We start from the raw sequence: 27,426 nt of genomic DNA, 5'->3' as shown, positions 1-27,426 counted from the left end.
AATGTCATTTCAATTACAAACGAGAACAGAGAACTAGCTTGTGCTTCACACAAATTCTAATTCAGGTCAAATGACAGATTCATTTCAGTGGAAGCAGAACTGGGCTCTTAATCATAACATACACTATCTTTCAAAAGCCAACAGAGCAACCAAAACTTTCATAAGGTTACTATTCCTCCAGTTTCAGTTAGAAACAATACAGCAGGGGAGGTACTCCTGTTATCCATTTACACTAGTAGCAACCTACCTCCAGCTGGTGATCACTCCTTACCAACGCCATACGGGCCCTTTGCAATGAACCATGCATTAGCTTGTGCAGTCTTAAAATTAGCTTCCTCAACCCCATTTGCTTCAGTGCTTTATCTACAAACGGCCTGTAAATAGAGGTCAAACAGTGTTGGCTGCAGCTTGCCTCAGCACTGCATTCTGGAATAACCCAAGAGGTGGAGTCATCCTCAGATTCAAGCCTATCAAGCCTCCTTGAAAACTGGTCCTGAAAGTCAAAATTTGGTTTATTAGTAAAATTGTTCTTGATGGCTTGTCTAAGTTCTTCAACATTCTCCTCAGAGATTTGTTCTTCACCATCGCTCTCCTCTGTGCATGTTCCTGAGGATTCCTTTACTTCTGTTTCCCTATCAACTTCTTCATCCTCTGGATCCTTGTCCTTAGACGGTCGAGGAGAAGGAATTTCAAACACTGGCCAGCCAATGTCAGAAAGATTTTTGATGCCCAATACAGTTCCCATAATCCTTAGTTTTTGATTTAAGTCTTTTGTAATATTTAACCATAGACAGAGTGCCTGCACTCTGTCTTGGAAGTCCTTTGCAGCATACTTTTCATAGTCCTTTTGAAGAGCCTGCAGAGATGGATAAAGTGCTTCTATATACTCTAGCAGCTCCATTATCCGCTTTACTTGCTCAAATGAGACCCGCTGGCGATGGAGGTGTTCATGGTAACTTGAGTAACCCAAAGCACTAGTTCCATGTGTTGCTTTGCAAACTCCTTCTCCTGAAGTACCATTGAGACTGGCTCCATTTTTTACACAGGAGAAGCTTCCATAGTTCACTTTGAAGGTGAGGATTTCATTGATGATATCAGGGATAGCTTGACGGGCTGCATAGAGATAGAGGTCTTGGTCATTAATGCTCCGGCCAGCATGCCAAGCTTGCAGCTCCAGCCAGATCAGTTCATTGGATCGGTTCAGCCAGACAGAAGATGTGTTTTCCTGTCCTCTTTGCTCCCTGTCCTTTTTCTTTGAGACTGAGGTAAGTTTTAACAAAAGCCGCAGGGTTTCAAAGAATTTTAAGCGGTCTGCCGGGCAATCAGTCCTAGAAGTTTGGCGTGCAGTTCTGGGTATTGGCATGGGCACAGAGACTGGAAGCTTAGCATTGCTACAGCCAAGGCTGAGGTAAGGCTTATTGAGATCAACATCTGGAATTGTTTTTTTTGGCAGAGACCCACCAACGGAGTCTAACATAAATGAGCACTGCACATTTTTCTTGTGATCTCGTTCTGTTGTCCTTAGGGCGTCTCGGATCTTTTTCCCTTGCTTATAGCTGTGCTCCTCCACATTCTCCATGGTTTTCCCATTGTCTTTATGCACAGACTGAGTTGGCACACTCATCTTTTCTGTAAGAAAAGAAAGAAAAGAAAGAATGTGATTGCAGCAACAAGAAAAAGCATTGTTCAATCCAGGTCCCAATCACATTTCTTAGGTTGAGCATAAAACATTGTTTAACACCAATAAAACAAAACAGGCATGGGTAGAAGTAAAATGCAGTCTTGGAAATTACCATTTGTATAGCTAAATCAATAGTAGCACCAAAGGAATTTTTTTTTCTCCTTTTGCTTTACCTCTTCTGTAGAAAGGACCTCAGAGAATTCTCATCAGAGTACACCATCTACTGAGAACTGAGTATGATCAAAAGGAAAACAATGGTTTCCAAGTTCATTTTCCATACATTTGTCACACAACCTCCCAAACAAAAACTCTAAATGCAACAGAGCAATATTAAGGTTTCCAAGTCAAACAGAATCAAAGAGAACTGCACACACAATTTCATAAAACCTGGAGCATGTCTGGATTCTGAAATTTAGCTTGAATGATCCAATCCTGGCTCCTGAGGGGCTTGATCTTAGTTCTGGGAACCCCTCTGTAGTCTTAATACACTGCCTTAACACCAGGAGCCTACTTCTCCACTCTCCCAACACACAAACACTTGCCTTCTCCCTTACCACGTAACAGCAGCCCTTTCCTGACTAACTGTGCAATCTCCTCTTCTCTTTCTGTTCTTTCCTCAGGAGCGGCAGACCTTATCACTCTTCTGCAGCACTAACAAAAGTGCTTCAACCTAGGCTTTGCAGATCAGGGCAGGGGGAACTACTTGGTATTAAAACAGCAGTTCTCTCTCTCTCTCTTAAGGAATTGGTGGCAGGCTGGAGAGAAGCACCTGTATGTAGACTAGCTGCAGTCCAGGGATCAGCAGTTGAAACACAACAAGCTATGCGGTCACAGGGCCCCTGCTTATTCAAGAACAGAAAAGACTTTCAGAACGATGACTGAATACTTTGTCTTCTTTTCACTGTGACTCTAAGGATTATCTGCTGCACATGGCTCATTCCCCACTCTAGAAGTAGTAAAGACTCAGTCTTTGCTATTGTGCTCCTCACTATAACATCCATTAATACCAGAAATACTAATAAGGTTATTTGCAAAGCAGGCCTGCTCAGTGGAATGTCCTCGTTTCGGCTGGGATAGAGTTAATTTTCTTCCTAGTAGCTGGTACAGTGCTGTGGTTTGGATTTAGGATGAGAATAATGTTGATAACACACCAATGGTTTAGTTGTTGCTAAGCTAAGTAGTGCTTACACTACTCAAGGACTTTTCAGCTTCCCATGCTCTACCGACTGAGAAGGCTGGGGGTGCACAAGAAGCTGGGAGGGGGCACAGCCAGGACAGCTGACCCAAACTGGCCAAAGGGACATTCCATACCATGTGACGTCATGCTCAGTACATAAACTGGGGGAAAGCTGGCCGGGGGGGCCGCTGCTCGGGGACTGGCTGGGCATTGGTCGGCGGATGGCGAGCAATTGCATCGTGCATCACTTGCTTTGTATATTCTTCTATTATTATTATTATTACTATTTTATTTTATTTCAATTATTAAACTGTTCTTATCTCAACCCATGAGTTTTCTCACTTTTACTCTTCCAATTCTCCCCCCCCATCCCACCGGGGGGCGAGAGTGAGCGAGCAGCTGTGTGGTGCTCAGTTGCCGGCTGAGGTTAAACCACAACAGGAAGAATAATATTATTCCCTTTCTATATATGGAAAATCACGACAGAGAAAGATCTGTCAAGCCAGCATACTTTTGGGTGCCAAAAATGGGAAGAGCTATTGCTTAACATTTCAGAACATTGAGCACTTAGTGTTCAACGCTCCCTGACTTCAATTGCACCTTGAATTTTCAACAATTTGCAAACCACATCCCTGAAATCTTATTCCTAGCTTGCTTCTAGGAAAACAAGAAACAGACAGAAGATTTTAATTTGTGCTATTTGCCTAGCATCACACAAATTTTCGTGACAGAATGCTGTAATCATATGATGCACTTCACTGACTTAATTATCAGGTGGCCCTTCGTTCTTGTTTTATTCACTACATATCTTCCAGCATCTGCAACAAAAGAAGGTACAGTCATACAGAAATGTTTCCTTCATCACAAAATTCCAAACAATCTCTATTCATGTAAGACAGTGGTTCTCTGGAAAAGAACTGGTGTGGTAATGTAGCTCAAAGACTGTCAAATCTATGCACACAAAGGAATTGTATTAAGGTTGCAGAGATGTCTGAAAGAAAAGTGGAGAGGTTTGTGGCCAGAGCACCTTCCTTTGCTTGTTTCCATTACAAACCCTGTTCTCAGCTGTTAATGAGCAATAAGCAAGTTAGTAAAGGTGTGACCTGCCACACTGCCTCCTTCCAATCCCCATATCTAAAAAATACAATTTAACCCTTGCCATAGTTGTGTAAGATTGGGGCAGGTCACAATGCGTACAATGGCACTTAACTCTGGAAAAAAAAAGAAATTATATTCTGAAGGATATGAGGAAGAAAGAAGAATCACAAAGTCATCACAAAAACTGTTTCTTGCAAATATGGACTTTATTAGTGCTTCTTATACTACTTTTATTTCAGGTATTCATACATCTTTCCCTGAATAGCTACCAAGTACAACAGCAGATGACATAAAAACCTAACTCAAACACAGTTTTCCTCCTGGAAGTGGAAAACTATCAGTGATTTTAAAAAACTTGCTATGGAATTCACTATCATTGATTTTACATTTATCTACTCAAAACACTACTGTCAGACAGCGGTACCTCACCCTCACTGGTTACTAACTCATGAAGTTAACCAGCACCAGACAGAACACAAGACTAAAAGTCAGGACAGGCAAGCAGCAGGAAGATGCGTTCTGCATTGGCAGGAAAGAAGGAAGATGAAGGAGGCTGGCAGAGATGAAACACACATACACACTCACCCCAGACTCTGAGATAGATTAGAAATGGATCAACTTTTAACAGCACTTTGATCTTAAAAGATCTTGGTGACCTTACAAAATAAATGAAAACCCTGGCACGTTTAAAGATCTCTTTCTGAACTTACACTCTAGCTACCAGGAGGTCCTCTAAACCCCTTCAGTTTGTATTTTTAACATGTTATTCTCCTTCAGTATTAATCTTCAGATTCTCCACCCCACCAAAACAGATTGAAAGAAAGGTAAGCTAAAAATATGATCCATAATTAGACATCCAAAATGCCCTAATACTTGAATATTCATCATTCTTAACAAAGCCCAGGCACAATAATCTACAAATTGTTTCAAAATCCTCTCATTTTATCAGATAAGCAGGCACCAATGATTCAAATATACATGACAACTCTGCAACAAATGAGTATCAATGTTACAACTGTATGAGTTCCTACTACTAGTTTTATTGCAGTTTTGTAATATAGGCTTAAATTAATTTGTAAAACAAGTTCAGCTGTATTAACAAATTTTGAGTTACAATTACCTTTAGTGCTACACGGGGCAAGTAGGTTTCACGACTAAGCAACGATCGGTTGGTGAGAGGGGGCACATGGTAGAGTCTGAGATCTTAAACAGCTCATTAAAAAAAAAAAAAAGACAAAATGAACTTGAGGAACTTGATGGGGGTAAGAAAGTGGGGTGGACAGAGGTTTCCCTTCAAGTATGAAGTTGCAGAAGTTTCATACAAAAAAGCAGACGGGGCACTGTTTTTCATATAGTCCAAGAAGCTAATACTTCAATAAGTAAGCAAGCATCGCTGGACTGACATTCCATACCCTCTGAGTCAGAAAAAACAAGCAGGAGACACACATATGTCTTAGGAGCAACTCTGAAACGCGTTTGGCTTAGAAAACGTGAATCCCATGGGTCTTGGGCTACAGGAGAAACGATTCAGAAACTAGTTTAAACAGATAATTGCACCAGTTTATTTTTTGATACTAAATGCAAGTTATAAGAAACTTGGTGTGACAGAAATTAAACAAACAAACATTGGAGATGCAAGTAAGCAAGCCCCTAATACCAAAAATTCTTTCAGTTGTCTAAATAAAGATACATTAAATCTGTGTTATATGTAAACAGCTGAAAAGTTATTTAAAATTTACTTTTTAAACCGATTAGTTTCATCAAACTAACCCCTGAATGAATTCTCTTACTGAAGTAAAACCAATTCGATCTCATAACAGCATATGCGTACACATTCAATGTCAATCAACTAGTCCACTTTGAAGTTGTTGGTTTTGGGGTGGGTCTGTTGTTTGTTCACCCCCCCTCCTGCCCCCCAATACAGAATAAATTTTCTGAGGTTGTACATATAGGCAAAGTTAAACAAAATGAACTTTGAACTTTCCAGAAAAGACATTTACACAATACAACACTATCCAATTCATCAAAAAAAAAACCCCAACCCAACCATATTTTAAGATACACTCACAGCAACCAAGAACAGGATATTATTATTCCAGAAGCAAGAACCATTCCCCTCACAAGTAGAAAGACAGAGAGAGACCTTGGTCCAAACACTCAAAATCTATTAGCAGGGACAAACAACAGCTCCCTATTTCTCATAAAGGTATCGATCCTCAATATGTGCTCGGCACCAAAGGGTTACTATGAAATATTATGCATTACAGTTCTTTAGTATCACAATTTCTCTGTTTAGAGACTAACCTTTTTTTTTTTTAAAAAAAAAAAAAAAGCACAGAAAGAAATAAGAAAAAAAAAATTCATAGAAAGCAAGAAAAGTTATTACATAACTACCATATTCAGAACTAAATAAGGTTAATGTTGCATTAGAAGAGTTTAACTTAGCCAAAAGACAATTAAAAGCCAGTAAAAGAAGCTTAATAATTCCAATGCCTACACAACTAACTGACAAGTATAACAAGATTGCTCTTCAATTTAGTTTAAGGAAGAAGTCTTTTGGTTAACGGTCTCTTCACAGTGACATTATTCAGAGGCTGCATGAAATGGAAGGGAACCAAAAGCTTTGGAAGATGTTTGCATGAGCCCTTCTCTTATTATGAACTTGCACTCCACAACTCTATGCAACTGAAGAATAGACTGTATTCCCTTATTCATGCTAAACCATTTACCTTCTTCTCCCCTACACGTTACCTTGAAAATGTAATCCTTGCAAGTAAATGCACTCTGTGATAACATTTCCTGTTTCATGTGAAGCAATTTAAAAAATTGCTTCCAAAATATTAACTAGCAATAGCCAAGCTGCCATAACAACTCTGGCAAATAACCTTGTCTGATCTAGGTTTAAAAAAAAAAAAAAAACAAACCCACAACACACACACACACCAAACCCAAAGAACACCACCACAACACAAAACCTAGGTATGTTCTATATGAAAATACTGAACATACAATCTTAAAAATGGCTTTTTTGCACCCATCACAAGCTCAGAAAAACCACTAAAATTGCACATTTTTTCTTTTTTTCCTGGAAGGGCAGCTTGAAAAGATGTAGCTACTGCATGTTTTTTAAAATTAACTTTTCAACAAGCAATTACTGTATTCTATATCCGCTCAAAAGTAAAGAAAAAAAGCTTAAAATTCATACTTTAACCTAAAAATGTTTTTATTTAGTATTTGATATCGTTACTTAGTAACATTAGGAAAAAACGTATATCAAGTATCTTTTGTTTTTTCCCAGTTATGACTTTATGACTAAAGCGTCAACAGAAGTAAACAGTGGTAACTACAATTTAATTGCTTCAGTGACACTAAAGAGTAAAGAATAATCACTGAAAACTCTGTTTTTCTATAAAATAGACTGTGAAGTGCTTCAGAACATGAAACTGGGGCAAAGAAGCAACTACACCATTACTAGAAACTATAGAATCGCAGAAGAAAATTGATTGGAAAATACCTCTGAAGGTCATTTTTTCCAACCTCCTGCTCAAAGCAGGGTTTATTTCAAAACTAGTTTAGCCTGCTCATGATCTTATCCTGTTGTGTTTTGGAAATCTCCAGAGATGGAGACTCAACGCTCTGGCAAACTGTTTACTGTTTGACCACTCTCATAGTAAAATTTTTCTTCTAATACCCAAAAGAGTCTTGCCTTGTTGCAACTTAAGACAGCTGCCTCCTGTCCTTTCATTGCACCTCAGTATCTGGCTGCATCTTCTGTGTATCTCCTCCATGAGGTAATGAAGGGCTACTACTATGACTTTACAGTCATTTTAGGAAAAAAAACAAAACACCACACCTACCTTTCAAAGAGGAGCGGCTAGCAGGTCTCCCAACGTTATTTTTCTGATGCTTTGTTGACATACGCTTCATCTGGCGGGGCGTACTAGGAGGAGAAGTTCCATAGAAGGTGTCAGCACTTGCTTCATCTGATAATTCCTCAGGGTCAGATTCAGAGATTTTGCAAGTAGCATCTTCTGATTTGCACTCTTTCCTGTAGAGAACAAGTTAAACCATGATGTTAAAGAATTTTTACTTGCAGTATCTGTTTAGAAAGCTAATCCATTGATAAATCCCAACCACAGTCAACCTTCTATATTTTCCTGCCACAGCCATGTATATTTATCCCAAGTTTTTTCACACCCATAAGGGCAACTTTCCAATCAAGCAAAGTATAGGCAACATACAACAAAGAGGAATTATAGCCAGTGTCACTAGGAGAACACAGTGTAAACATACATGTAATATGTAATATATTTGTTTCTGAGAAAACTTGTGGCAAGCCTAAACTAAGAGGTACATGAAACAAACAAAGGTTCAAAAATACAAACATAATGCAAGACAGTCAATCTAATCAGTGGCAGAGACAACAGCAGAGGTCTTCCCTTCCATCCTCCACCCCCTAACTTGCACATACCATGAAGGCAACTTCTAAGTTCACTGAAAAGGCTCTCCACCCTTCACAAAACTTTTATCTAGCATAGGAGACCTGAATGTATTTTATGTATTTTCCACTGATTTTAATATTAAGTAGGTTTAACCTCAAATTTTTTTTTTTTGGTAGCAAAAAAAAATAACAGCGTCTCCATAGTAACTTTTTAATTAGCCTCAATTACTGTGGCTCTTTGGAAAAAATAGTGGTAATACTTAAGAAGTAAGTCAGAGCTCACACAAACACAAAGTTAAGATAATGTATATATGTTCTTCAAACCGCAAATCCAGATGGTCAGCTTAACCACTGGATTCACTGAATCAACACTGGACCACTGAATTCAACAGAAAGCATGTATCTTTGGACTGACATAGGTACTAATCCTGCAGAGTCAGGCACAATAGCTTTCCCACCCCACCCCAAGTAGGACCTTTCATTGCTATTACCTCTAGCGGTATCAGCAAACATTGTAGAGTAGCATTACATACAGTATTACAAAACATTTCATTACTTAAAAAATGCTGACTTGTCTTTGTAATTTTCCAAAACTCTGAACTATTTTGATTTAAATTGTTCGAAGATAAAACTAGAGGGTAACGTTTTTTTTCCTTCACTGAGGAACAGGCCTTTAAACAAAAAACAACAAAACAACAACTGCATGGTATCACACAGTTAACCCTAGCAATGGCACAATTCCATTGCAGAACAAGACAATCAAAGCCCAGACTGCTACGATTTCAGTCTCCCCTTCTCCCCAGCCAGAAACTCCTATAGCCTTTCCTCTGAGTCAATTCTGGCACTCACACAATTGCCCAGTAAGCCAACACCAGGAGCTCATTTATTTGTAAGCTCACATGACAAAAAAAAGAAAAGCCATCAGTTTTCATATGTAAACTCTGGGCAAGCTCAAAGACAACTTCCAGTGCCAGCTTCCACTCATAAGAAGAGGTCAGATGTAAAACAACCATGATGGGGGGCATGCATGCACTCTTATATTAGGACTTGCTTTAAAAATAAAACATGACAAATACAATAAATGAGTAATCATGTCAGATACCCTTTCCTTCCTCCTGGACACTTGCTCTGTCCCACCAAATAAGATTACTTCAGCAGAGTGGCAGTTGGACATGATACCACTAATAGCTGGATCTCCTCTGCATGATCAAGTGACACACAGCAACGAAATTACTCTCAGACTGTGAACAACCAAACTTCAGTACATTTTATGCTGCTCACTGACATATTAGGAAATTTCAAATCCATACATGGAAACAAACTATTTTAACACAATCTGTGAACTGCATCATTGCCTCACCAATAACATATCATTTAAATTCTTCACAATGTTAAAAAAGCCCCACGAAATAATGAAATTCTCTGGTCAATTCAAGCTTCAGGGGAAAGTAGATGGCAGCAGGACAGGGTTTTAACCTCTCTTGCTATCCCTTTATACCCATCTGATGTTTACCTACCCACCTAGGTAGGTAAATAGAGGGAAGGAAGAAAAAGAGAAGGAGGAAGAGTGGACTCCAGGGCCAAAACAAGTCCCTAACTGATTAAATCCCACGGATAGGCTGGAGCTCAAAGTGACACCAAGACCTCTGCCTTCTCCCAGAATATGGGATCCATTACCCCAGCACAGTCCTCTCATCACCACCACTCCCCAATGGTGCCATACATGCAACTCTCTTGCTTTAACATACATTTGGGGGAAGAACATGCACCACTCTAGCTTGGAGGAGGGAAAAAATGCAGTTTGCCTCCGTCCCCTCACATTTTATTTCTGAAGTAGGCATGCAAATAACACCATCTTGACTCTGGTAAAAGATATGGAGGCAAAGAAACATTCAACCTAAAACAGACAGTGCAAGACTAGCATTAGTACCTGATAAATTCAATTTCAATTTCACTTGAAATCACAAATGACATTTTACTTGCTACTATTTTTGAGGCAGACAAGAAATGTTACTCATGCTTTGGTGGACTGAGTCTGAGTGTCTGCAGGAAGAAATATGCCAGAATATTGCCAGCCAGTAGAATAGCAGTAAGGCAAAAAAAAAAAAAAAATCAGATACTACACTTTTTCTTTGCATTTAGCTATAAACAAAAATAAATACCTTAACCTGCAGAACAGTTATGTTCTCTGCAAAGCCACAGAAACATTTAGTGTGTGAAATTACTCTTCTCACATTACAGCTTTGAGAAGAAGGCAGACAAGTTCACCAACTACTGCAGATAAACTTTAGAGGTTACCTAAGAAAAACGACTCAGGTGGTACCATAGCACCACCTGTAGTCTAAGGAAAGCCCTACAGTGAATTTGGCCATTACGACAACCACACAGAATCACCAATACTTATAGCCTAGTTTCCTTGTATTGGGAAATCATGCTGTTTGTGTGTCTTCTAACAATCTGATTTAATTAACCACTATTGGTCGAATATAATGAAGAAGTCTTAATTTGTTCCCACAGATCTTGTGAAAACAGGTGGATAAATAACAGAAAAGGATCTTGTAAATGCTGAACTGGGAAAGCAGAACACAAGTTTACATCTTTTTGGACACCAGAAAAATTTTATTCCTGAGAACTCTTGCAAACAGCCCTACTGCAGAAAAAACTTCAGGCAGAGCACACCCCTCTGATTTTGCCAAAGACAAATCAACCACAAGAGACTAAACCACATGAAACAAGAAGTCATTACTTCCAGTGCTTATGGAACTATTTATTTTTTCAGTGATCTCACTGGCCTGGCAAGGCACAGGGTGGGGTGCCGATGCTCTTGTGGAGCCTGGCTGAGCGGATCCTGTGGCACTGACATCAGGTCTCAGTTCCAAGGAGGTTTTAAACTAGGACAAGTTACCTCGTTATAAAAGACCAGTGAAAACATTGTTTTCCTTCTCTTTTTAAGTGAGTAACCTCTTCTAAGAGTATAGCGATCAAACCTCTTCACCAGGCTGAATGAACTGATCTTTAAAGACCATAAGCTGGTTCTTTCCTCAACAGTCACTACCTTGTTTGTTTCTTGCTATGTCTGATGAGAGGGCATGAAGTCCAAAAGTATTCAAAACACCCTCCAATATCACAACTGAATTACATACATAGCTATACAGTGGGATCCAGTATGACTTACTTAACATTCAGACATATTTTTTTCTGGGTAATTTAGTAAGCTATTCTTTAATTTGTTAAAAACCACAGCAGATTTATCACAAAACATGCAGCACTAGAAGTCACATCACAGAACAGCAATCACGCTCTACAGAACCACTCTTGCTAGCAGCTGACGAGATGATCTAACTGGAGCTGGCTGGTCTGCTTAGAGGGAGGAAGACACAGGTCGCAACTCAAGTTTAAGAATTCAGCATGCTCAGTTCAGGATTTGTGTGCAAAGACTGTATCTCGACTCAGAGCTCAAATCAATGCCAGTGAACACAAAGACTCAGTTTCAGCAGTGAAAGCCTTATTGTACAACAATGCACTAGATATATAGGGTCTGAACTAAAGCAACTACATCAGCTTAGTCATGCTGGTATCAATTTTTCTCATCCAGACAACACCAGATGCATATGATCATAGCAGGAACCCTCTGGTATTAAAACCAGTTATAATTTTAACAGTTTACTGACATAGCATTTGCAATGCTCATGTGCTATTTACTTTTATGAACTAACCAAAGAGTAATTAAATCTGCAAACCTATAAAATGCACTGCTGGCAAACCTAAATCAGATTATAGTATTGGTTATTACATAGAATTGTTGGTTCCTAAATACTGTTGCAACCAGAGTTGGGAAACAGTAATCAAAGATAATTTCTTGTTTGCTACCAAGAACTGAAGATTCTGTCCTCCACAGCCACTGAAAACCACCCTAACCTTAATTAGGCATACACCCAAAAAGCGAAAGTTAGAAGTGTGACAGCTGAAGTTACTATTTGCCAAGGACAGTTTAAAGCCAGTGCTTACGAGGAAAACTGGAAGTGCATAGTTTTCACATCAGTCTATTTACAGGCTGCTCCCAGCCTCAATTTTAGGGAGCAAAATGCTTCTCATCAATTTTATCCTAGGAATATAGAAGGGACTGTAGCCAGGATGCATAAATCAGGAATACTGGGAAAGTTGCAAGAGCAGTATGGTAAAAAAAAAAAAAAAAAATACAACCAAACAAAACACCTTGACAGCTCTGAAATGCAACAAAAATTAAATAATCAAGAATATTTCCAACAAGTAGCTACTGTATGTTACACCAGGGTGCATTTCAACCAGAATCTGAAAAGACAGAATACAGAATTTCTTCAATTTGCATAGGTAGATGACAACAGGATTTTTTTTTTTTTTTTAACTAAGTCAAAGTGTTGGCAATGTATCTACAATTCCAGCTCAGTCATGAAAACTGAGATAAATCTTCTAGATTTTCAAAGGCCTGCAAACAAAAAAAGAGGGGGGGAAAATTGAGGTGTGAAATTTGAAGCAGCAGGACAGGAAGCAAAAGGTCTGGTAACTGTCACTGTTGATAAAGGCCATGAGCCTCTGGAAAAATACAGTCATTTATCATTAAAAATAAATTAACAAATGAAAAGGCCATGGCAGATCACATGGGGACGTTAAAATTAAGTAGGCTAAAGTCACACTGAAGAGTATGATTTTTACCAGTATAAACTTTTTGCACTTTACTGAAGCATTATTCAAACTTTCAAAGTTTGTAACAACCAATAATAAGAGGTCATGCTAAAAACTGTGACAGCTATATGGGGGAAACATTTTTTTAATCTTCCCTTTATATCAGCTACCCTTGATCCTCATAAGCAGGAGTTCGAATGTATTGGGCACTTACGTAATTAACTCAGGTTCAGCCACTGCTTATCATCCCACACACAGCTTAAAAGCTTGCTGGGAATCAGAGCAGTAGAGGTCAACTGACTGGACTACAAGCACACAGCAATAAATTTGAGTTAGGCAATTACAACGCAGTAGCCAGGATAATCACCCACCACTACAGTTACGAAGCTGCACGCTCCACAGGCTGCTGCCATAAACGGCTTCCTGCAGTTTCAAAGACATTACACCATTCACACATCAGTATGGCTCTTTCTCAACACTTCCTATGGCACCCTGCCATTTCCATACAGAGAACTGCAAGATCTGTACAAGGTCCACCACCAAATTACCAAGCACTTGTTCTTCACACTCAGTATCTTTGTTTTAAAGGCAAAGTGTCTTATTTTTCAAATATATAGCATATATATCCCTTAGCAGGGATTCAGCTTGATAATTAAAGTATGTAGGTAGACAAAGTTTCATTAGCCTGTTCTTAGTAATGTGCATTGTCAATTAGCTAAAGTAGCAGAAAACATAGGCACTACACATTGCCGATCAAATCCTTTTAAACCTAAGGTAGCTCTCCCTAAATGTAGTTGCAACCATTCTATTTCAAAGATAAACAATATTCTGTCAAGAACATAATTGCAAATTGTCATCATCCCACAGCTGCTGGTAATGCAAAGAGCAAACAGGATTTTTAGGTAACCACCTCTGCAGCTGTCAAAACTGAAAAACAAAACGGTATCCAGTTAGAGCTGCTAAACACCACAGACAACACAACTCTGGAATCAGCAGCTCTAACTTCCGTGGGGCAGTACTGGGTTTCATTTTAACTGTATAGCACCAGAGAACGTGACAATACTCTTGGACCAACAGCACAAGGAAGGAACTTCATTAATCAACCTGTAGCACTTTGGGAAACCAAGACTGAGGATTAGACAACCTACTCAGGAAAACAAGTTAAGATGAAATGAACTGAAGTTCTGCTAAAGTACAGGACTGCTATCTGGTGTAGACTCCTAGTGTTACGTTCCAACATTATGAAAGCATCACACTCCTATTTTTTTAATCACCTTTTAAAAAATTCCCTGTTCTGAGGGAAGCCTTAAGCTTAAATAAATGGACTTGATTCTGAAAAGTTCATGAACTGAAAGCAGAAAGGACTATAAATCCGATTTTGCATACAGTTTTCTCTTAAAGATCTGCTACATCTGTGAATACTAAAAGTAAGTGCTTGTAGCTATTGCATTCAAAGCAGTTACTACAAACTGCTGTGGGCAGCAAAAGAAACAGTAACAAAAAACCTTGAAGGACAGACTGTAAGTGCAGTTCTGAGGAAGCCTTCAGTAAAAAAGAAGAAAAAATCTTGCGGGTTTTTTCATTATTTTATTTTTTATTACAGAGCAGCAGGAATTTGCTCACAGTTTGTACAAATAAAACTATTTTTTGCTAAATACATCCTGTGTAAATCTGGCACAGTGCTTACGGAGGGAAAAAAAAGCCTGGTTAGCAAGATACGAAAATTCTGTCACTAGCATGGACATTTAAATGGTGTACATGTCACGTATTCTATTGTGACTATACCTCCAGAGACAGTAAAAAAAACTTGTTCACATTAAAACCTAATACTGACATACAGTAATGAAGATACTTGACCTTGTATTCACATTTGAATCTCATATGCCTGAGCTCAGCATCTCTGAGCAGTCAATGTTAAATCTTAGTCACCAATAACTTCTGATTGCTGCCAAGATATTAGTAGGACTTACTGTTACAAACTTGGTAATATACTTGATAAGATTTTTAACAGTATAATTAAATTTGACTTGAAACTAAGGACATGTCTGTACCTCCGGAGAAGGCAGAGGTACTCAATGACTTTTTTGCCTCGGTCTTCACGGGCAAGTGCTCGAGCCTCACCACCCAAGCCGCAGAAGGCAAAGGCAGGGACTGGGAGAATGAAGAGCCACACACTGTGGGAGAAGATCAGGTTCAAGACCATCTAAGGCACCTGAAGGTGCACAAGTCCGTGGGACCTGATGAAGTGCATCCGAGGGTCCTGAGGGAACTGGCGGATGAAGTTGCTAAGCCACTATCCATCGTATTTGAGAAGTCATGGCAGTCCGGTGAAGTTCCCACTGACTGGAAAAGGGGAAACATAACCCCCATTTTTAAAAAGGGGAAAAAGGAAGACCCGGGGAACCACAGGCCAGTCAGTCTCACCTCTGTGCCTGGGAAGATCGTGGAACAGATCCTCCTGGAAGCTATGCTAAGGCACAGGGAGGACAGGGAGGTGATTCGAGACAGCCAGCATGGCTTCACCAAGGGCAAGTCCTGCCTGACTAACCTAGTGGCCTTCTATGATGGAGTGACTACATCAGTGGACATGGGAAGGGCTACAGATGTCGTCTATCTGGACCTCTGTAAGGCCTTTGACACGGTCCCCCACAACATCCTTCTCTCTAAACTGGAGAGGTATGCATTTGATGGGCGGACTGTCCAGCGGGTGAGGAATTGGTTAGACGGTCGCATCCAGAGGGTAGTGGTCAACGGCTCAATGTCCAGATGGAGACTGGTGATGAGTGGCATCCCGCAGGGGTCCATGTTGGGACCGGTACTGTTTAATATCTTCATCAATGACATAGACAGTGGGATCGAGTGCACCCTCAGCAAGTTTGCAGGTGACACCAAGCTGAGTGGTGTGGTTGACAGAGGGACAGGATGCCATCCAGAGGGACCTGGACAAGCTTGAGAAGTGGGCCCATGTGAACCTTATGAGGTTCAACAAGGCCAAGTGCAGGGTCCTGCACCTGGGTCGGGGCAACCCCCGGTATCAATACAGGCTGGGGGATGAAGGGATTGAGAGCAGCCCTGCCGAGAAGGACTTGGGGGTACTGGTGGGTGAAAAGCTGGACATGAGCCAGCAATGTGCGCTCACAGCCCAGAAGGCCAGTCGTATCCTGGGCTGCATCCAAAGAAGCGTGGCCAGCAGGTCGAGGGAGGTGATTCTTCCCCTCTACTCTGCTCTGGTGAGACCCCACCTGGAGTACTGCGTCCAGCTCTGGAGTCCTCAGCATAAGAAAGACATGGACCTGTTGGAGCAAGTCCAGAAGAGGGCCATGAAAATGATCAGGGGGATGGAACACCTCTCCTATGAAGAAAGGCTGAGAGAGAGTTGGGGTTGTTCAGCCTAGAGAAGAGAAGGCTTTGGGGAGACCTTATTGCAGCCTATCAGTACTTAAAGGGGGCTTATAAAAAAGATGGCGGCAAACTTTTTAGCAGGGCCTGTTGCAACAGGACAAGGGGGAATGGCTTTAAACTAAAGGGGGGTAGATTCAGACTAGATATAAGGAAGAAATTTTTTTACGCTGAGGGTGGTGAAACACTGGAAGATGTTGCCCAGAGAGGTGGTGGATGCCCCATCCCTGGAAACCTTCAAGGTCAGGTTGGACGGGGCTCTGAGCAACCTGATCTAGTTGAAGATGTCCCTGCCCACAGGGTTGGACTAGATGACCCTCCCTGCAGGGGGTTGGACTAGATGACCTTTGAAGGGTCATCCCTTCCCTTCCATCCCTTCCTATTCTATGGTTCTTTTTAATTTGTTATCCTTAAGATAATTTGGGTAAGCTATAGGAAAGCACCAAGTTTTGGGGTTTTTTTTGAACAAGAATCACTACCACAAAGACAAATTGCAAATACAGTCCTTCTTAAAGTTGTTCTTGTGTAAAAAATGTGTAAGAACAGAAAAGTCTTCAAATTATGAAGGGTGAACACAATTAGACTTGTAAAAAGCACTACGTCTCTATTAAGGCCCGGAACAGCTTCCTCCTGAGAAAAAAACTTTATTACTTTTGGAAAATATCACTGCTTGGCAAATGAACACCCATGTTTTTGGGTAGGAAATTGGAAGTAGTATCTGTTACGTGCCGCCTTCCCAAATTTTAGAGATAACAAGAGCACACAGACCCATGCCACATCCCACCAGTAGAACAAAAAGCACTGAAAGCGACTTTGAGCTGGAGGGGAGAGCTGTAACAAAAGCTTTGTTGTTCAAAGTTTCCAGCTCACAAGGATCTTGTAGACATTACTTTACTCTAGAAAAGAGGCATTTGGATAAATTAATTTGACAATAAAGCCTGGCAGAAAAACATCTAACAGCAATCTCATAGTGGAAAAAGGGAACTTCACAGTATCATCTCTTCTGGCATGAAGACTGTATAAAAAAAGGCAGGGAGGAAGCACAAAATAAAAACAATGTTCTCTAAAGCACTTGTTGCCCTTGCAACTCTTCCTTCAGTTGGTAAGTAAAAAGCAAGATTCTAACTCCTTTAATTTCTCAGGACCTGTTTTTCAAGCACGCTTCTCTAACTCAATTTGTGTATCCCTATGATCATCCTTACATCTGCACTATTCTTCCTTTCTACAGGAGGTGGTTAATCCTATCTAGTTAAATGCATCCATTTCCCATCTCTTCTGAAAGCTAAGACATAAATATTTGAGGGTCACATTCAACCTTTCATCGATTTCTCTAACCATAAAAGCAGATATTATGTAAGGCACACCAATGTCAAGGCTAAAATGAATAGAAAAAAAAACAACTTGAAACTTACCTTAAAATTAGAAGAAAGTTTGAAGGAGACAGAGATGCTAAAGATAATGCCTGGAAATTTGAGGAAGGGAAAAAATATTTTGTCATGTTGTTGTCTTAAAACAACATCCTAAGGCAGAAACCTCGGGCTTTTCTGTATTCACTAAGTATTTCAAAATAATGTTTTAAAGAAGAAATAGTACCAGTATAACAATTTCAGTTCTAAGAAATATTTGAATTCAAATTCAGCTGTACATAGCTACATTATTCCTCCCAGAAGAATCAGGGGAAGGCAGGATATGTGATCAGTTGTCTCTATAGTCTAGGAATGAACAACCAGCATGCTGGGGAAAAAAGGTGGCACTTGGGCCTGGGGGGGGGGGGAGAATTTGCTTATAACAGATAGTAATTTTACCATTTACTGCTGACACTAGCTGAAAAAAGCACTTGCATCTTTCAGCAAGTAAGTCTGCAGACGCAAGTTTTACAGAATCTTGTTTTCATCAGAACACCTTACAGCAGAGAAGCTTCTAAGAGCACAAAAAACATGAAGTAATATTAAAAAACTTTTAAAATCAAGTATGAAAAGTAATGAAGCTTATTCACACAACTTTCTACAGGGATGAAGTAAAGAGCCTCACAAATTACCAGGACTATAGTCACAGTAGGCTGACACAAAGGGAAACCTGTTCCAGTGCACCTTTTGTCTCCCAGGTTGCACATGCCTGCCCCCTCTGCACAGAAGCCAACAATCATGTGAAGTCAGTCACCAATTTGATGGGGAAAAAAAACACATTAATTTTTTGGTGCATTAGTTACCCATCAGATCAATAAGCTGAAGTGAAAACTCTACAGACACATGACTGCTAGATCCAGAAAGAATGCAGTGGAGAAGCTTGGCTTCCTCTTGGGGAGAGACCCAGGGGAAGAAAGTAACCTGCTGTTCCAACACATTGAGTGTAATGTGAAATTGTGCCCTCAGTCACCCTCTTCTGGCTGTAGCTGAAGCAATTTCTAAGATGATTGTCCTTTCTGCTTTCCAGTGACACTTTGCCAGAAGTCACCAGCCCCCAAGATGCACACATATAACTGAAAGTACCAACCCTGGTTCTTCACTGGTGCTGCCATAACAATCCAGCTTAGCTGGAATGTCTTTGTTAGCAGGATTTTTCCAATTTCAACCACTTTAATTTTGATTAGGCAACCAAATGTACTTAATGTTATGCTATGTCGTGGTTTAATCTCAGTCGGCAACTGAGCACCATGCAGACACTCGCTCACTCCCCCCCAGTGGGATGGGGGAGAGAATCAGAAGGGTAAAAGTGAGAAAACTCGTCGGTTGAGATAAAGACAGTTTAATAGGTAAAGCAAAAGCCGCGCACGCAAGCAAAGCAAAACAAGGAATTCATTCACTACTTCCCATCGGCAGGCAGGTGTTCAGCCATCTCCAGGAAAGCAGGGCTCCATCACGCGTAACGGTTACTTGGGAAGACAAACGCCATCACTCCAAATGTCCCCCCCCTGCTCTTCTTCCCCCAGCTTTATATACTGAGCATGACGTCACATGGTATGGAATATCCCTTTGGCCAGTTTGGGTCAGCTGTCCTAGCTGTGCCCCCTCCCAGCTTCTTGGGCACCTCCAGCCTTCTCAGTCAGTAGAGCATGGGAAGCTGAAAAGCCCTTGACTAGTGTAAGCACTACCTAGCAACAACTAAAACATTGGTGTGTTATCAACATTGTTCTCACCCTAAATCAAAAACACAGCACTGTACCAGCTACTAGGAAGGAAATTAACTCTAGCCCTGCCGAAACCAGGACATGCTAGCAAGTTTCATATGGCATATATTCTTAGTTGGGGGGGGGGGGGGGGGGGGGGGGGGCGGGGAAGAGAGGGATGTCAGGACATGAGAATAGTAATTTCTAGTCTGGGTCAGCTGCAAAACTAATGCAGTATTTTACTTGCAGCAATGATAAAAGCAAAATACTTGAGCAGGAAGATGCTTAAGGTAATACCTGTGTCACTACCAAGAACTGATTGAATTACGTAATTCCAGTAGCTTATTTATGAATTAACCTACGAACAAGGGCTCGTCAACATAGAAATAATTACAGAAACACTAAAACTTAATTAGTAAATAGTCAGAATGTAATAGTAGCCCTGCAATAGCCATGCTTTGCTTACTATTTACACTTTGTTTATCTCTGAAGACTAACCTGTAGCATGGCTGCACAAATGCAAACACCCAAAGCTGCTATGAAGCCCTGACCTACATCTTGCCACCTGCTTGCCAACTATGGGTTTACGTTACAACAGCCCTGCTAACAGTTAAGCACCAAGTACAATAAATCCCAGATCAGCTAAGGCCTGAGAGAAGTACAAAGCAAGTATTTCTGCTGCAAGATCCACAGTGATTTGTAGCAAGACTTCACTGTGATAGAACAACCACTATTTCTGCAGAAATCTACAAGGAAAAAACGTCATTACTGGGGAAAAGATAAATACAAAGCTTAGAGCTAAACAGTTAACCTTTAATTGATTCCCAATGACATCTTTTCCCCCTTGGTAACTCTCAATTAAGCTGTTTAATTAGAACAGAAGGACCCAGCAAGTGTGAACACACTTCATTTCTACAGTAGACCTCAAGCACATGTCTGACTGTAGCCAGTTCCCCCCATTACAAAGTTCCCTAGAGCACTACTGTACTGACTAGCAACATTTATTTTAAGAGAGAAATTCAAAGACAATCTTCTGCTTCTCAAGACCTGGAAACTACCACAGTCAGTTGTGTAAGTTACTACTGCTTTGACACTTTTCCCAAAATTCTCCTATGTTCTTGGGCAGAAGCTTCTAAGTGCTCGATTATTATATTTACAACAGAAAGACACAGAGTCACAGAAAAATGTAACAGAGGCTATTGAAACAGTGGAGAGGTGTTGAAGAACCTTTTGACTATAAAAAATATGGTAAACTTCAAAACGACAGAAATTGTCAAACAATGAGTTAAAAATAAATTAAGTGAAATGCAAATTAGTATTCATCATACCTTTTTCTTGCAAGCAGAGATAAGAGCTATTGAGACCTATTTAAATGGTCTAAGGAAGTAATTTTTCTTCTGCAAGTTACACCAACTAGACATAAGTATAAAAAATAAATAAAATAGAGCTCATAACAGTTTTGGCAGTTCTTCATGTTCTCATCTCAGAAAAAATAATAATCAGACCTTCTTGTTCTTTTTACTAGTAAATTTGGAAACAGAGAAAGGCTAACTAATTTTTCCATCTTGGATTATTACAAGTTTTCATGCAAATTTGGATTATGACATAACAGCATTTATAGAATATGCATGTACATTCCGCTCTGAGCTTTTCCCCCCCATTCACAAATAGATTATTTGATTAAAACTATGCCATATGTTATTTCAATAAGAAAGAACAACAGACCTATTTAATTCTGACATTGCTCTGCATAATGTGTAAAAAAGTGTGAAAATGTTGATGGGTTTGTCAGGTTCCCACATCCACATTTAAGTCTACCAGGTGAGGCTGCAAACGGATCAAAGGTTAGAACTGTAGAAACAGGAGCTAAGAGAGCTTCACCCAGCCCACCTAGTATCCAGCTCTTTTCTCTTCAATGCCTCAGAACAACTAATGTCAAAATATTAATTGGTTTCAGTCACCATGCTTCATCCTTAGCGCTACTTTTTCAACCTCAACTATATCCTAACTCATCTTTGGGAAAAAAATATTTTTTTAAACTGAAATTTCCAAGAACAGCACTTTATCTTTTTTTTTTTAATGAGGAGCTCTGAAATATGTTTTCATCACTAAAGTAAAGATGGTTGAGCATTACATAGCACAGTATAAATCCAAAGGATAAGTGCTGCAGTTAAGTTCTTGGCACTAGCACAAATCAGATCCCAAGGTCTCATGCTACTCAAGCTACACACTAAGAAGATAAAGTATATTTAATTAAGAACTACTTATGAAAAATCTATACTAACACATCTGGATGGATTTTCATGAAAATTTAAACCACACCAGGAAAAGTTACATACTACTGGGAAAAGAGATACTGTGACAGAAAGCGTTAGGCTGCTGGGCTCAACTATAAAAATATCATATATAACAAGTGATAAATCGGGAAAGACACAGACCTAGGATAAAAGATAAGAAGATCTGTAACAGCCACTCTTCCCCCACTCTCCTGTGCACAAACTTTACTCTTCTGGCAGCTAGATAAGAAAAAGCTACCAACTGGTTTTGATCCCAAAGTTTCAGTTCATCTTTTAGATGAAGTCAAAGTCTACAAGAACCCTGAAGGTGAAGCATTAAAAGTTAAATATGTTTTTAGTGGAAGCTGGTGCCTAAGCACTGGATGCTGGACTACTAGGCCGCGACCTTTGGAAAACTCTGGCAATGCAATGGAGCTGCAGTATTCTGCACTATTTGGAGCATCCCAAATGCTCAATGGACATGCCCAGGAGAGTTCTACAGCGCAGCTGAGAAGTAACAGAGGCATATGTAACTGTGGTCTTGTTATCACTTACTGGATGGATGCTTCATAGCTAAAATGGTAAAAAACTTTACAAATACTGCTCTCAGAGAAGCCATCAGCAAGTAAACCAGCCACACACGTAAGCCGAGGGCAAAGTAAGTCATACATGTGTACCACATTAGAAAGCAACACATGACAGTCAATACCATTAAATGTCAGCAGGACACAGAAGGAACAGAATGAATTTCCTCCTTCTACCCCGTGACAGAAGGATACATTCATCAGGGCAATAAAGTTACATCCCATCTTGTCTGGATCCAGAATAAACCTGATCAAGGTTCATGGCAAGCTGACGTGATTTTACATACAAGGTTCTTGGACTGGACATGAGTGAAAATTTGACAACTCAGTAACACTCAAACTCAGGTGTTAAGAGCAAACATTTTGGTTTGGCTTTATGTTTGCAGTTGGCCACGGATGAGCATGGGACAATTATCAGCTCTTTAAATGAATAAGCTTCTAAGTTATTTTTAAAAATTCAAAAATTTAGTTAATAGATTACAGGCTAAACATAGCATCAATGCAGTTGACACCTGAGAGCAGAAGAAAACTTAAGGAAAGTAATAGCCCTGCAAACATAAATGGCATATACAACAGCAAATCCAACCACGCAGCTGAAGAAATATGAGCCAAGATACCCTTACCCTCCTGTGCTGACAGAGGACAACATACTACTTGACTAGCAGTGGTTAGTATAAAAAAAAAAAATTGTCTTCTAAATCTATTTTAAATGCAGTTTAAAAGAATGGCTTGTATATAATTTAAGAAATGTGGTTGTCATGGAAGCCAAATCTTTATAAGCCTCTAAAAATCCCAATTTGCTCCCTAAAATAAAAATTACTGCTTATCCCTTACCCTTTCCTTCAAATTCAGTAGATCTGTTTTTCATCACAGCACGGTTTGCATTCCACAAGGGCCAATATCACTAGCTTACATAATAGTAAACCCAACCTTGACACAGACAGCACTAATTAACAGACATAAAAACAACTCAAGCAGCCACACAAGGCAGACTAATCCTTGCTGCTACAAATGCCAAAGACATCTCAACTAGCACTTCGTGTGTGTTTGCACGTAGGTGGAGCAGTCATTCATCCCAATCTTGCACATGTAAACAAGAAAATGCAATACATGAAGCATAGAGATTACATCTTACCTCATTTAAACGCATGAAAAAAATAATAACAAAAAAAGGATGGTAAAACTCTATACACTTAAATAATTTTTTCCACTGAAGCTATAATCCTAAATTAATAAAATAATTTTAAACTCTTTCACTGCTGATATACCATCAGTCATACAGATAGTTTGGCAAACAGAAAAATAGGTTGAGCACAATTCATGACATGACCTCAGGCTTCCCCCAAACAACAGATGCTGCAGACTGACAGCGCAATTCATTGTCATCATAGAGCCAACAAATCTCATAGACAGACCACTGAAAAATTCCCCAGTGCAGAGGAAGCCTCCACGTTATTCACAGTTCTGTCCCGCTTTACTCACAGCCTTGCTCCTTCCTTCACCCCTTGCACTGGACATATGCCAGGAGAAAAGAGGGCTACAAGCAATCAAGGCACAAGTTAGAGTAGCCCTACGGCTCTTCAAGCCTTTGCAGTGCCACCAAAATTGGCATCCCAACAAAGGAAATGCTTGAGGCCTCATTTTTCTCTATAGTGGATTTTGTGCCAGAAAATTCTTGGGAAAGCCTAAAATTGGGCTCGGAAAATTTAAAGCCTATAGGCACCAAACACGTACCTGTTTTAATTAGCGTTCTAAATTATCTAGGTGGGAACATCTTACCTTGAAAACTTTGTTGGCTTTGTTACAAGGATTGATATTTAAATGTGAATTCTTCCCAAAACTTTTTAGTAGTATCTTTTCATTTATCCATAACCACTGCAGGCTGTCCAATGTCCAAGTGCAATCCTATCTCAAAATCAACATCTGCTCATACGTTCCCTGAGTATTTTTCAGTTTAGAGCTGCCTCCCCTCTCTCCCCACGCCAAAGTATATGTTTCAAAAGAGAATGGAAGACCTGGGAAAAACAGTCTGCTTTTGGAGAGGGATTCTCAATCAAATGCTTTGGACTAAGGACTGTACAATTCAAAAAAAGCCACGAATATATTTACTGTATGCTTGCCTTAGATTTACAACATGTACGTTGCATTTGTACTCTGACAAGACACAGAATCCTTACAAAGACAGATTTTCAACACATAAGGCAGTGTCACAACAATAAATCAATAAACTTTCTTTTCTAAATGAATGTAGGTGTATTGTTAAGGAGAATGACTGAGTACTTCTCCAACAAAATTAAATTTAACTTAAAAAGAATGCATTATACCAATGCACTTCAGTGCTAGCCAGAAGAACTCTTTATCATAAGAACACATTCATACTCTACAAACAGGATTAAAAGCTATCTGCCATCAAATGGATTTCAAATTCTCAAACCTGCACACAGTCCCACTGATTTCAACAAGATTCTGACCTCACAGCCACAAGACTGAACACCTAATAACTCCAAAATTTAAATCAACTTTAATCATGTTGAAAAAGCTTCCGATACTTTTTCTTAAGAGTAATACAACAGTAAAGTATCACATAAAGCAAGAGAAGCAGTTCTGTTCTAAACCAGACGTGAAGTTGATACACAAAGTACACACAGAAGTGAATCACAGTGGAGTACATGCATTACCCTACACAAATTAAGGCTACCTAATTGTTTTGAGACATCTCCTTCCCACGCAACAGCTCACTCTGAAATAACTAATTCAATTTTCATTTGCTGGGTAAAGTTGCCACCACACTATCCACACCCACATCCGACTCATATAAACTGTCTTTTAATAAGCAGAATCCAGCAGAGGTCAGAAATGGCCCTAGACAGGAAATGCCTGGGTGTTTTCTATTCAGGCACTGCAGATTACTCTTCTACGTGAAGACAGCCCAGGTCTAGGGTCATGCTGTTGTACAAACTTAAATTTAAATCATTTGCTGCTTAACCTGCACTATTACTCTTTGAAGATACTGTAAAAAGGAACTTGGAAGCTTACGAATTCAGTTGCCCTACTGGCATTTCTATTTCATAATATTTCTGTTAAATCTAATTAACTGTTATACACTTTCTGGTTTTGACATTCTCATGACGTAAGAAAAACAAATCATTAAAATACATTAATACATGAAAACTCAAACCAGACATTGTTCAACTCCATAGCCTCAATCCAAACCGGAGTGCATCACCACTTCCCTTTTATTATATCAGTACAAAACAGTAGCTTGTAATATCTAAGAATGATCTCCAGAATGTGACAGCATAAAGCTTTTTTGCACAGCACACCTGGAATACAATGCGCCTGACTATTGCCTTACAGTACTAATTGATCACACAAGCATTTTAAAAAATGTTTCCTGAATGCCTCCTAGTGAGAAGTGAAGTGCATCAACAGGATGTTATTTTAAAAGGAGAAATAATTGCCAGGGAATTAATAACTTGGACTTATGTAACACTTCTACAGCCAGTTGGAAACTCTAAACCATGAAGTAATTTGCATCCCCATCTCTCAGCAGGGCACAGATGGAGACTTGCAAAAAGCCAGTCTGCAGGTCCGCACATTCAGGAGGTAACAGCAGTTGCAAAAAGCTTGAGGCATCGTAGTGCTAAGCCCTCTTTGTAGAAGGTTTGTTTGTTGTTTTTTTTTTAAACTGTATCTTCCGACAAATACCTATTGCAACGTTGCCAGGAACGATACTCCAAGATCCTGCTGTTTTATCGGCGTGCCAAAGAGAACCTCACTACCTGGTTTTAATCACGGCTGCTATAAACATGAGATACCCTTCTAGAAAGCAGCGTTTTTATCACTGCAGTTCACAAGTCAACGAGCATAGGTCACGCTTTGTCAGCCTCGCGGGGGGCTCCAACAGCTACTCCCCCTCCTCTCTGCACGCTTCTTAACCACCGGCTCCGGCCCTAACAACCGTAGTAGTTTTCCCCGAGAGCTGGCCTTACCAGTGCCCCAGAAACACCCGTTTGCTCCTGCTGCTCAACCAGGGGGGAAGGAAACGATTATGCTTTTAATTGCAAAGTGCCCACAAAACACTGCCTTACCCACCGCAGCCACCAGAGATTTCTTATCGAGGCACTTTCTCACTCGGTGGGCGCTTTACAGAAGCGCTGAAGCAGCAGCAGCAGCCGGAGCTTTTGCATCGCGAAGGGACCGGGGGGGGGGGCGGGGGGGGGAAGGTTAAAAACGCACCCCCAGCAACGCAGCACTCTTGACGCCGTGCCCCGGCGGCGGCGGGCGAGTCGGCTGCGCCCGCGCAGAGCAGTGCAGAAGGGGCGGCTGGCACTCACACCCCCCGGCCCGGGGTGGCGGCCCCGGCCCCGCACCACAATCTGGCAGCAGGCGGTCTGCGCCGCTCTCTGCACGCAGCTCCCTATTTGGCAGCGCGGGGTACTGACCTCCCCGGCGGCGACGGCTCCTCCATGGCGGCGGCGGCAGAGACCAGCGCGGCGACGTCTCTCATGCGTGCACCGAGGCCGGCATGGCGGCGGATCGCAGTGCGCGGCCCGGCCTGACCCGCTGCGGCACCGGGGGTGCAGCGAGGAGGAGGAGGGGAGAGGGAGGGGGGGGTCTCTACCCAGCTGCAGGAACCCGGCCGCGCAGAGCCGCCCGCGCGGCCGCCATCTTGAAAACAGCCTCCGAGGGCAGAGAAGCCGGGAGCATCGCTACGGCGCGCGAGGAGGGACCGGCCGAGCCAGAGGCGCTCGCTCCGCCGCGGCCGGGCGGGGAGCGGCTCGAGGCGTGGGCTCGGCCGCCCCTCACGCAGGCGACGGGGACGAGGCGCGCTGTGAAACTGCGGCGTTTCCCTCTCGGGATGCGGGAGTTGTTTCCCCGCGGTTCTCCGGGAGCGGCCGGCACCCGGGAGGGGCCGCGTCTATTCCGGCGCCAGGCGGTGGTGGAGGCGCGGCGGGAGCTGCCGCCCCGCCAGCTGGCGCCTGGCTCCCTCCCCGCCCGT

The 27,426-nt window shown here is 41.0% G+C and overlaps 1 protein-coding gene across 8 annotated transcripts in view; it reads right to left on the bottom strand.

Moving 5' to 3' along the window:
- Positions 1–27,111, bottom strand: part of MAP3K4 (mitogen-activated protein kinase kinase kinase 4) — a 77,293-nt gene extending 50,182 nt beyond the window's left edge. For 6 of the 8 annotated variants that reach the window (XM_076333947.1, XM_076333950.1, XM_076333948.1 and 3 more), the window contains exons 1-3: positions 26,870–27,111; positions 7,814–8,004; positions 248–1,629 (exon numbers count right to left, since the gene is read on the bottom strand). In XM_076333947.1, the coding sequence (XP_076190062.1) occupies positions 248–1,629; positions 7,814–8,004; positions 26,870–26,934 (1,638 nt within the window). In that variant the 5' untranslated portion in view covers positions 26,935–27,111. Of the gene's footprint in view, positions 1–247; positions 1,630–3,621; positions 3,677–5,076; positions 5,099–7,813; positions 8,005–26,869 lie in introns of those variants that run through there. The other 2 variants (XM_076333953.1, XM_076333954.1) reach the window with 2 other exon arrangements.
- Positions 27,112–27,426: the final 315 nt, after the last annotated feature.

Source organism: Aptenodytes patagonicus, chromosome 3, assembly GCF_965638725.1.
Source record: "Aptenodytes patagonicus chromosome 3, bAptPat1.pri.cur, whole genome shotgun sequence".
NCBI lineage: Eukaryota > Metazoa > Chordata > Aves > Sphenisciformes > Spheniscidae > Aptenodytes > Aptenodytes patagonicus.
The sequence above is the reverse complement of the archived record's forward strand: the minus strand, read 5'-3'. Positions and strand labels throughout refer to the sequence as shown.